At 49.2% G+C, this 12,601-nt stretch overlaps 1 protein-coding gene across 1 annotated transcript in view; it reads left to right on the forward strand.

Moving 5' to 3' along the window:
- Positions 1 to 12,547, forward strand: part of LOC110526614 (72 kDa type IV collagenase) — a 33,418-nt gene extending 20,871 nt beyond the window's left edge. Inside the window, exons 11-13 of the mRNA XM_021607728.2 lie at positions 9,309 to 9,468; positions 9,863 to 9,972; positions 11,512 to 12,547. Of these exons, the coding sequence (XP_021463403.2) occupies positions 9,309 to 9,468; positions 9,863 to 9,972; positions 11,512 to 11,618 (377 nt within the window). The 3' untranslated portion in view covers positions 11,619 to 12,547. The remainder of the gene's footprint in view (positions 1 to 9,308; positions 9,469 to 9,862; positions 9,973 to 11,511) is intronic.
- Positions 12,548 to 12,601: the final 54 nt, after the last annotated feature.

The raw sequence follows: 12,601 nt of genomic DNA on the forward strand, positions 1-12,601 counted from the left end.
GTAACCAAGATTGAACTCTTTGGCCTGAATGCCAAGCGTCACGTCTGGAGGAAACCTGGCACCATTCCTAAGGTGAAGCATGGTGGTGGCAGCATAATGCTGTGAGGATGTTTTTCAGCAGCAGGGACTGGGAGACTTGTCAGGATCGAGTCAAAGATGAAAGGAGCAATGTACAGAGAGATCCTTGATGAAAACCTGCCCCAGAGTGCTCAGGACCTCAGACTGGGGCGAAGGTACCCCTTCAAACAGGTCAACGACCCTTAGCACACAGCCAAGACAACGCGGGAGTGGCTTCAGGACAAGTCTCTTAATGTCTCGTTTTTGCTTTGTCATTATGGGGTATTGTGTGTAGATTGTTGAGGAAAAAACACAATGTAATCCATTTTAGAATAAGGCTGTAACATAACAAAATGTATAAAAAGTCAAGGGGTCTGAATACTTTCCGAATGCACTGTACATGCATGCATACATACATACATACATACATACATACATACATGTATTGTCTAGGGGTTTTGTATGTCTAGGGTTTTGTAGGTCTAGGGGTTTTTGTAATTCTATGTTGGCCTGATATGGTTCCCAATCAGAGACAGCTGTTTATCGTTGTCTCTGATTGGGGATCATATTTAGGTAGCCATTTCCCTTTGGTCTTTGTGGGATCTTGTCTATGTGTAGGTGCCTGTCAGCACTCGTTTGTATAGCTTCACGTTTTGTTTTGTTATTTTGTTCCTTTGTTCAGTGTTCATTCTTTAAATAAATAGGAATGTATGCATACCACGCTGCACCTTGGTCCGATCCTTATAACGAACGTGACAGAAGATCCCACCACAAAAAGACCAAGCAGCATGTTCAAGAGGAGTGGACATCCTGGGCCCGGGAGAAAGATGTGTGGAGGACATCCTGGACCTGGGAGGAGGTAATGGCAGGGGACAAGACCCTGCCATGGAAGATGGTGGAGATAGCGCAGGAGGAACGGCGATGATACGAGGGGACACGGCTAGCATGGAAGCCCGAGAGGCAGCTCCAAAACATTTGGGGGGAGGCACACGGGGAGGCACACGGGGAGATTGGCAGAGTCAGGGGTTAGACCTGAGCCAACTCCTCGTGCTTACCGTGGGGAGCGTGTGACTGGGCAGACACCGTGTTACGCAGTGATGCGCACGGTGTCTCCAGTTCGCATTCATAGCCCGGTGCGCTCTATTCCAGCTCCTCGCATTTGCCGGGCGGATGGTGCCATCCAGGACGGATGGTGCCGGCTCAGCGCTCCTGGTCTCCAGTACACCTCCTTGGACCAGGATATCCTGCGCCGGTTCTGCGCACTGTGTCTCCGGTGCGTCTACACAGCCCAGTGCGTCCTGTGCCAGCACCCCGCACTTGCCGGGCTCAAGTGAGCATCCAGCCAGGACGCATTGTGCCAGCTCTACGCTCCAGATCTCCAGTGCGCCTCCACAGTCCAGTGTGTCCTGTGCCTGCTCCCCGCACTCGCCCTGAGGTGCGTGTCACCAGTGCGGTACCACCAGTGCCGGCACCACGCACCAGACCTCCAGTGCGCCTCCAGAGCCCAGTACGTCCTGTGCCTGCTCCTCGTACTTGCCCTGAGGTGCGTGTCTTCAGCCCGGTGCCACCTGTACCGGTCCCACGCACCAGGCCTCCACAGTCCAGTACGTCCTGTGCCTGCTCCCCGCACTCGCCCTGAGATGCATGTCTTCATCCCGGTACCACCAGTGCCGGCACCACACATCAGGTCTCCAGTGCGGCCCCACAGTCCAGAGCTTCCGGCGACAGTTCCCAGTCCAGAGCTTCCGGCAACAGTTCCCAGTCCAGAGCTTCCGGAGACAGTTCCCAGTCTGGGGACTCCGGAGACAGTTCCCAGTCCAGAGCTTCCGGAGACAGTTCCCAGTCCAGACAGTTCCCAGTTTCCGGCAATGATCCGCAGTCCAGGGCCTCCGGCGATGATCCACAGTCCGGATCTACAAAGGCAGAGGGATCAGCGTAAAGAGGGGTGGCTACGTCCAGAAACGGAACCGCCACCAAGGGTAGATGCCCACCCGGACCCTCCCGTATAGGTTCAGGTTTGCGGCCGGGAGTCCGCACCTTTGGGGGGGGGGGGGAGGGGGGTATTGTCATGCCCTGACCTGAGATATCTCTGTTTTCTTTATATTTTGGTTAGGTCAGGGTATGACTAGGGTGGGTACGCTAGTTTTGTATTGTCTAGGGTTTTTGTATTGTCTAGGGTTTTTGTATGTCTAGGGTTTTGTAGGTCTAGGGGTTTTTGTAATTCTATGTTGGCCTGATATGGTTCCCAATCAGAGACAGCTGTTTATCATTGTCTCTGATTGGGGATCATATTTAGGTAGCCATTTCCCTTTGGTCTTTGTGGGATCTTGTCTATGTGTAGGTGCCTGTCAGCACTCGTTTGTATAGATTCACGTTTTTCGTTTTGTTATTTTGTTAGTTTGTTCAGTGTTCATTCTTTAAATAAATAAGAATGTACGCATGCCACGATGCGCCTTGGTCCGATCCTTATAACGAACGTGACAATAAAGAATATAAATATGTCTGGATTTGATTAGAGCTTTGATCAGCATGAAGATTAAAACATGATGCTACCTGAGCCTGACGAGCCATATATTAAATACATTTAATGAGCCCTACATTAACCACATTTAATGAACCCAAAACACCCAAATAGTTGTAGCTAGCAATATGCTCTTTTTGGTGGATAAATGAAACTATCTCCCGTAGTCTTTTTGAGTGTGAACAGTATTACTGTACTGTATTGTATTATACTCTATTTGGGCTGGAATTACACACATCATTCAAACCATGATAAAGCAGAATAGAACATGCAATTCTGAAGCAGCACATGTGGCCTACAAGGTTATAAGTATTAGCCTAGAAATGTGATTTTAATTTTGGAATTTGTACAATTAGTAGGCTGACGCTTCATTTCTTCCTCGCTTTCAACAGTTAAATTAAATAAGTTTTGATGTCCTTATCTTAATCACTCTAATGACATCCTTGAGTAATATAGAACCAGGATTAGATGCAGAAGGCTTTCACTTCTCTTCATGAAGATTGAATGGTTATGGGTCTGAATAAATAACTGTTATAACCTACCACCATTGTGAGTTCACTCTTCTTTCAAACTACCTGTGAGTTCTATTGGCTGCTTTATTTAACATTCAGCTAAAAAAGAGCTTGCGTCCCTTTTCGATATAGTCTACTGGTATAATTTGTCTATTGTCCAGCAAGCTATTCTAGTCTGGCTTTTCCTGCATGGGACTCCAAGAGCTAAGGGGCGTTTTTTAAGGAGGCCAGGGGAGCAGAGGTGCTTGGGTATTGCACAAGAGACAGAGTGTAACGGTTTTCTTCGTGAGAAGGAGAGTCGGACCAAAATGCAGCGTGTAGATTGCGATTCATGTTTAATGAGTTAACACACTAAACACAAACACTACAAAAACAATAAACGTAACGAAAACCTAAACAGCCTATCTGGTGAAAACACATAGACAGGAACAATCACCCACAAACACACAGTGAACCCCAGGCTACCTAAATATGGTTCCCAATCAGAGACAATGAAGAACACCTGCCTCTGATTGAGAACCATATCAGGCCGAACATAGAACTAGACAAACTAGACATGTAACATAGAATGCCCACTCAGATCACACCCTGACCAATCAAAACATAGAAAATACAAAGTAAACTATGGTCAGGGCGTGACAGTACCCCCCCCCCAAGGTGCGGACTCCGGCCGCAAAACCTGAACCTATAGGGGAGGGTCTGGGTGGGCATCTGTCCGCGGTGGCGGCTCTGGCGCTGGACGTGGACCCCACTCCATGACAGTTTTAATCCCCCTCCTAAACGTCCCTAAATAGGTTACCCACCACAATGATAACATGGGACAGAGGGACAGCTCGGGACAGAGGTAACTCGGGACAGATGGGTAGCTCAGCCCTGAGAGGAAGCTCAGCACTGAGAAGAAGCTCAGCACTGAGAAGAAGCTCAGGCAGGTGGTTGGATCCGGCAGATCCTGGCTGGCTGGCGGTTCTGGAAGATCCTGGCTGACTGGCGGATCCAGGAGAATCTGGACGACTGGCAGATCTGGGAGAATCTGGCCGACTGGCAGATCTGGAAGAGTCTGGTCGACTGGCAGATCTGGAAGAGTCTGGTCGACTGGCAGATCTGGAAGAGTCTGGTCGACTGGCAGATCTGGAAGAGTCTGGACGACTGGCAGATCTGGAAGAGTCTGGACGACTGGCAGATCTGGAAGAGTCTGGACGACTGGCAGATCTGGAAGAGTCTGGACGACTGGCAGATCTGGAAGAGTCTGGACGACTGGCAGATCTGGAAGAGTCTGGACGACTGGCAGATCTGGAAGAGTCTGGACGACTGGCAGATCTGGAAGAGTCTGGACGGCTGGCAGATCTGGAAGAGTCTGGACGGCTGGCAGATCTGGAAGAGTCTGGACGACGGGCAGATCTGGAAGAGTCTGGACGACGGGCAGATCTGGAAGAGTCTGGTCAACTGGCAGATCTGGAAGAGTCTGGTCGACTGGCAGATCTGGAAGAGTCTGGTCGACTGGCAGATCTGGAAGAGTCTGGTCGACTGGCAGATCTGGAAGAGTCTGGTCGACTGGCAGATCTGGAAGAGTCTGGACGACTGGCAGATCTGGAAGAGACTGGTCGACACAGACTGGCTGCTCTGGCTGCTCCATGCTGACTGACAGCTCTGGCTGCTCCATGCTGGCAGACTGCTCTGGCTGCTCCATGATGACTGGTAGCTCTGGCTGCTCCATGCTGACTGGCTGCTCCATGCTGACTGGCAACTCTGGCTGCTCCATGCTGACTGGCTGCTCCATGCTGACTGGCAGCTCTGGCTGCTCCATGCTGACTGGCTGCTCTGGCTGCTCCATGCTGACTGGCTGCTCCATGCTGACTGGCTGCTCCATGCTGACTGGCTGCTCCATGCTGACTGGCGGCCCTGGCTGCTCCATGCTGACTGGCGGCCCTGGCTGCTCCATGCTGACTGGCGGCCCTGGCTGCTCCATGCTGACTGGCGGCCCTGGCTGCTCCATGCTGACTGGCGGCCCTGGCTGCTCCATGCTGACTGGCAGCTCTGGCGGCTCCTTGCAGACTGGCAGCTCTGGCGGCTCCTTGCAGACTGGCAGCTTTGGCGGCATCCTGCAGACTGGCAGCTCTGGCGGCTCCTTGCAGACTGGCAGCTCCATGCAGACTGGCAGCTCCATGCAGACTGGCAGCTCCTTGCAGACTGGCAGCTCCTTGCTAACTGGCAGCTCTAAGCTAACTGGCAGTTCTGAACAGGCGGGAGACTCCGGCAGCGCTGTAGAGAAGGCAGGCTCTAACAGCGCTAAACAGGCGGGAGACTCCGACAGCGCTGAAGAGAAGGGAGGCTCTGGCAGCGCTGGACAGGCGAGGCGCACTGTAGGCCTGATGCGTGGTGCTGGCACTGGTGGTACTGGGCCGAGGACACGCACAGGAAGCCTGGTGCGGGGAGCTGCTACCGGAGGGCTGGGGTGTGGAGGTGGTACTGGAAAAACCGGACCGTGCAGGCGCACTGGAGCTCTTGAGCACCGAGCCTGCCCAACCTTCCCTGGTTGAATGCTCACGGTCGCCCTGCCAGTGCGGCGAGGTGGAATAGCCCGCACTGGACTATGCAGGCGAACCGGAGACACCGAGCGCAAGGCTGGTGCCATGTAAACCGGCCCAAGGAGACGCACTGGGGACCAGCTGCGTAGAGCCGGCTTCATGGCATTAGGCTCGACGCTCAATCTAGCCCGGCAGACACGCGGAGCTGGAATATACCGCACCGGGCTATGCACCCGCACTGGAGACACCGTGCGCACCACTGCATAACACGGTGCCTGTCCGGTCTCTCTAGCCCCCCGGTAAGCACAGGGAGTCTGCCCAGGTCTCCTACCTGGCATAGCCATACTCCCTGTTAGCCCCCCCCCAAGAAATTTTTGGGGCTGCCTCTCGGGCTTCCTTGCCAGCCGTGTTCCCTCATATCGCCGGCTCCTCTCTCCGGCTGCCTCTGCTCTCCTAAGTGCCTCCACCTGTTCCCATGGGAGGCGATCTCTTCCAGCCAGTATCTCCTCCCAAGTGTAACAGCCCTTGCCATCCAAAACGTCCTCCCATGTCCATTCCTCTTTACGCTGCTGCTGCTGCCTGTTGACACGCTGCTTGGTCCTTTTGTGGTGGGTGATTCTGTAACGGTTTTCTTCGTGAGAAGGAGAGTCGGACCAAAATGCAGCGTGTAGATTGCGATTCATGTTTAATGAGTTAACACACTAAACACAAACACTACAAAAACAATAAACGTAACGAAAACCTAAACAGCCTATCTGGTGAAAACACATAGACAGGAACAATCACCCACAAACACACAGTGAACCCCAGGCTACCTAAATATGGTTCCCAATCAGAGACAATGAAGAACACCTGCCTCTGATTGAGAACCATATCAGGCCGAACATAGAACTAGACAAACTAGACATGTAACATAGAATGCCCACTCAGATCACACCCTGACCAATCAAAACATAGAAAATACAAAGTAAACTATGGTCAGGGCGTGACACAGAGGCTATAAGTTATAAGCTTATTATGCATAACCCATCATTAATTGGCTAAATATAAGGTTAATACCTTATTGAATGTATTACCTGATAGCGGTAGGTGAGGACATCTATATATAGGGCTGTATGTCAATCTAGAACAGGATGATCTATTTTGAATGGAGTTGATGGAGAGAGAGAAAGACTGCGCGGGCACTGATTTAAAGCAACGATATTCGAGTGACAGGCTGTTTTAAAACTCTGCAGCTGCAATACAAAACATGTTCTATCTTTACAGTTAAAAAACAAGGCGACCCCTGGAAGCCAGATGGAGATGGTGCATTCAGTCTTTCTATTACTGAGCATAGACTATGCTGTAGCAAATGTAGGCCCACCTGTCACAAGAAGAAAAGTTACCATGATGAGATGATAGGTCTATATGCACAGTGAACTACGCTCCACCCTGAGATGGGCTGTCTGTCCCCACCCTGAGATGGGCTGTCTGTCCCCACCCTGAGATGGGCTGTCTGTCCCCACCCTGAGATGGGCTGTCTGTCCCCACCCTGAGATGGGCTGTCTGTCCCCACCCTGAGATGGGCTGTCTGTCCCCACCCTGAGATGGGCTGTTTGTCCCCACCCTGAGATGGGCTGTCTGTTCCCACCCTGAGATGGGCTGTCTGTTCCCACCCTGAGATGGGCTGTCTGTCCCCACCCTGAGATGGGCTGTCTGTCCCCACCCTGAGATGGGCTGTCTGTCCCCACCCTGAGATGGGCTGTGTCCCCACTCTGAGATGGGCTGTCTGTCCCCACCCTGAGATGGGCTGTCTGTCCCCACCCTGAGATGGGTTGTCTGTCCCCACCCTGAGATGGGCTGTCTGTCCCCACTCTGAGATGGTCTGTGTCCCCACCCTGAGATGGGCTGTCTGTCCCCACTCTGAGATGGTCTGTGTCCCCACCCTGAGATGGGCTGTCTGTCCCCACCCTGAGATGGGCTGTCTGTCCCCACCCTGAGATGGGCTGTCTGTCCCCACCCTGAGATGGGCTGTCTGTCCCCACCCTGAGATGGGCTGTGTCCCCACTCTGAGATGGGCTGTCTGTCCCCACCCTGAGATGGGCTGTCTGTCCCCACCCTGAGATGGGCTGTCTGTCCCCACCCTGAGATGGGCTGTCTGTCCCCACCCTGAGATGGGCTGTCTGTCCCCACCCTGAGATGGGCTGTCTGTCCCCACCCTGAGTTGGGCTGTCTGTCCCCACCCTGAGATGGGCTCTCTGTCCCTACCCTGAGATGGGCTCTCTGTCCCCACCCTGAGATGGGCTGTCTGTCCCCACCCTGAGATGGGCTGTCTGTCCCCACCCTGAGATGGGCTGTCTGTCCCCACCCTGAGATGGGCTCTCTGTCCCCACCCTGAGCATTGATTCATCATGCAGAGCCCGTAGAAATGTAAGATTTAGAAATTGCAAATAATTCACGCCATGCTGTTCATATAAATCATTTATTATAATTTACCGGTTTCTCACAGTTACTCTATTTATCCTGGGAAAGGGGAGAGGTAAATCTCAGTAACCGGTTTCTCAGTTACTGTATTTATCCTGGGAAAGTGGAGTGGTAAATCTCAGTAACCGGTTTCTCAGTTACTGTATTTATCCTGGGAAAGGGGAGTGGTAAATCTCAGTAACCGGTTTCTCAGTTACTGTATTTATCCTGGGAAAGGGGAGTGGTAAATCTCAGTAACCGGTTTCTCAGTTACTGTATTTATCCTGGGAAAGGGGAGTGGTAAATCTCAGTAACCGGTTTCTCAGTTACTGTATTTATCCTGGGAAAAGGGAGTGGTAAATCTCAGTAACCGGTTTCTCAGTTACTGTATTTATCCTGGGAAAAGGGAGTGGTAAATCTCAGTAACCGGTTTCTCAGTTACTGTATTTATCCTGGGAAAAGGGAGTGGTAAATCTCAGTAACCGGTTTCCCACCATTCAACCCTAATACATACATACAGTTATTTTGGTATGTATGAATGGGAGAGTATGTAGATTAGTTGTCATTCACTGTTGATACCCAGGAGAACAATCCAGGATTGCACGCTTGCATATATGCATTTCATTGTTGTGCTTATTGACTTGATCAGAAAAACACACAATGACATTTTCATGTCTGTTTCCTCTCTCTATCACCGTTAAACAGCTGTGACAATTTCCAGTCAATAACATCCTATTTCTAAGAAGTTCACCGTTAGGAGAATCATAAGTGTGTCTTTTAGTATTTCAGTCAAGTAAACTGCTAGTATGTGGTTTGGACATTTTGGACATTAGTACTGTAAGTAGTTATTAGTGGTTTATAATACATGCCATGCATTGTAGAAGCATGCCATTCTCCTTTAGAAAAGCTCCATGAAATCAGAGCCCTTCCAAAACATAGTGTCTCTATTTAAGAAGATGAATGTTTGGCCTTGTAGAACAGAAACATTTATTTTCCATCCAGCCCTTCAATTGTAAAGCTATGAGTCACATTTCCTCAATCATTTATCCAGTCCTCCCTAACCACAAGATATGATCAAATGTTAGCCTGGCCCCAGATCTGTTTGTGCTGTCTTTCTAACTCCTATGATCATTGTCTCTGTGGCTAATTATAAGGTAAGAGTTTAAAGAAACTCTATCCTCACAAACCCTTCCCTGTGAGCATCTTGACCTGTGCTCATTTGCCATCTCTCCCCTCCTCTCTCTCATATAGGCAATGAGATGTGGATCTTCAATGCAGACCAGATAGAGAAAGGCTACCCCAAGAGGATCTCCTCTATAGGCCTGCCCACAGACCTGAAAGGCATTGATGCAGCCTTCTCCTTTGGAAAGAGCCAGAAGACCTACCTGTTCGCTGGAGACCAGTTCTGGAGGTGAGTCACCACAACACAACCCCTACCAAAGCCTGTGTCTGATCCACTCAGGATTGTAACGATGACATCGCTATAGAATTAGAATTACTTTAAAATCTAATTCTATAGACGTCACTGTGTGTTGATGTGTTGGTGTGCTGCTGTGCTGAGCCATGTCTGCTTTTAATGAGAGACCTTAGCTTCCAATGGACTGTTAAAACAGCTCACTCTGCTCTTACCTAATACAGGGATAATGTAAGATACTGTTGCTGTATGTACTTAACTCTTGCATGACTGCTGTGATTTGTCAACCAAAACGGCTCAATTTTCTCGTACCTAACAGACTAACATAGTATCATGTACTCATGACTAAACATTGATATCATGGCCTCTGTGTGTTATCATGCCCCTCCAGGTACAATGAAGCCAAGAAAAAGATGGATCCTGGCTTCCCCAAGCTCATCGCTGACTCCTGGAACGGAATCCCAGACGGCATTGACTCTGCCTTTAGTCTGAATGGCATCGGTAAGCATACTAGAATACAATACTGTATAATAGATACTTTATTGAACATCACTTAGAGTGACACCACCACACACACAGAGCAGGGGGATAGAGGTAGAGAGGGAGTGAGAGAGAGAGAGAGAGAGAGAGAGAGGGAGGGGGTAGAGGTAGAGACGGAGACAGAGAGAGAGGGGGGGGTGGGGAGAGAGGGGAAGAGAGGGATGAGGAAGAGGGGTAGGGATATAGAGAGAGATACCCACTGGACACATACGTCTATTCCACTTTGGTTCAATGTAATTTCATTGAACTCATGTGGAAACAATGTTGCTTCAACCAGTGTGTGCCCATTGGGATATCTACTGAAGAGAGAAATAGAGAGAGAAAGAGATGTCAACTGGAAGAGAGAGAGGTAGCTGGGGCCTGTGTGAACATGGAGGGAGCACTGCTTCCTGCTTCAGTCTGAGCTGCACTGACACACCACTGGCTGCAGGCTTACATTCCTGGCAGTTAGAACCCAACCTGACGCCCACGCCAGTCCTCTTATTATGAACTGGCACCTGGCCTTAAAGCTGGAATCCTTAGTGGTGAAACTGCCACGTCTGTTTAGATATTACAACAACAAAGACGTTACTTAAAACAACCAAAACTGTTTTATCCCCCCCCCCCCATCATTGCATGCCCGATAGGCAGGAGGAGAGAGAGCAAGGAGAGGGAGCAGACGCTGGAGGAGAGAGAGTAGAGGCAGGAGGAGAGAGAGTAGAGGGAGTAGTAGAGAGAGTAGAGGCAGGAGGAAAGAGCAAGGAGAGAGAGTAGAGGGCAAGAGAGGGTAGAGGCAGGAGGAGAGAGATTAGAGGTAGGATGTGAGAGAGAGCAAGGAGAGAAAGTAGAGGCGGGAGGAGAGAGAGAAAGCAAGGAGAGAGAGTAGAGGCGGGAGGAGAGAGAGAGCAAGGAGAGAGAGAGGCAGAAGGCGAGAGAGAGGAAGGACTGAGTAGAGGCAAGAGGAAAACGAGAAAGCAAGGAGAGAGAGTAGAGGTAGGAGGAGAGAGAGAGCAAGGAGAGAGCAGAGGCAGGAGGAGAGAGTAGAGAGAGGAGGAAGTAGAGAGCAAGCAGCGAGAGTAGTATAACACAGGAGGTAAATCTTAAGTCTATGGCAGTTAACCAGGGTTTTTTTATACCCTTGCTTCTGACACACTTATACTATACATCACACACCGCGCTTCCCGACTAAGAAACAGTGTTTGATAGAGCCAGCCTGTGCTGCTTCACAGAGGTACCTCTGTCTTCATTCTAATTAGCCTGAGCTCCTCCCCTGCTGATTCCTGATTGGGTGTTTTTACTGAGGAGACGAGTGACATCATCATGTCCTCTTCCTCTGGCTGAGATGATAGTGTGTTACTAAGTTATAAGCTTCTAGGGGACATATTTTACACTAGCTCAAATTTTCCATTCTAGTGTGTAAGGCCTCGTGGCTTGCTCAAGGTGAAATTAGATGTATATTTGATGCACTGAATGTGATGATTTTGATGTACCTTGTCTCTCATCATAATGTTTGTTTTCCAGATTACACCTACTTCTTCAAAGGTGCCCACTACTTCAAAATGGATGACAGTAGCCTGAAGATCGTCAAACTGGGCGAGATTACAAAGGACTGGCTGGGTTGTCACTAAGCAACAGTGAGACGCATAGACGTTGGCTAAGCTCTCAGCAGACTGATTCCCCCATCCCTATCCAACCAGCCTATCCTGCACCCTAGCCTAGAAACTAAAGACACCCTCTAACACACCGTGGGACCATCTACACAGGCTGAACATAGGCAACAGGATTTTGTATTATATTACTGTGTGATATTATCAGTTTCTATGTTATGATGATGCAGATTTACTTGGATCTCTCCACCTCGTTGTTTGTTGTTAGAAACTCAGACATCCGGTATGTCCACACTACATAGAGACAGGCAGTGTTGTACTGGAAGATATTCTCCTATATAAATGTAGCTTCACCTGAGCAGTATTGCATCACCTGAAGAATGAATGCTGTCTATATTTACTGCTGTCTGCAATCTAGAGACTACATGATACCGCAATAGAATGAGAAATAGTCAATAGCAATTACAGTGTTGTGGAATACATTTGAAAATATGAATTTGCACAATATGTCTGGACAGATGATGGTGCTTATAGAAAATGTTTATTTGCATGATCCTATATTTGATATGCAGTTTTTCTACATTCTGTTCAGACTATTTTCAGAAGTAAGTACTTATAGACACACCTTATTCTTCAAATAGGGCTAGCACTTTGTATTAGACTATACAGGGGTACTGCACAAATATGGAGACCAAATTCTCCATTTTGTAGGATCTGTCTATTGTTTCACTGATGGTACAGGGAGATGAAAGGCACGGACTGCCTAGAGACTGTATCTGGTTTGTTGTTGCATGATGGAGTCATGACAAGAGAAGTACCACAGAAGTATTGTGTAATAATCTTTTTGTTTTGTTGTTTTGATAGTCGTTTTGATTCGTATGCTTTTTTATAATGTTTTGTGCAATGTGTCATTCTCTGTCTGTAAAATAATAAAGATGGATGGTCAATATATATGTGTTTGTGTGCGTGTGTGTGTGTGTGTGTGTGTGTGTGTGTGAGAGAGA

This window comes from Oncorhynchus mykiss, chromosome 6 (genome assembly GCF_013265735.2).
Source record: "Oncorhynchus mykiss isolate Arlee chromosome 6, USDA_OmykA_1.1, whole genome shotgun sequence".
Classification (NCBI taxonomy): domain Eukaryota; kingdom Metazoa; phylum Chordata; class Actinopteri; order Salmoniformes; family Salmonidae; genus Oncorhynchus; species Oncorhynchus mykiss.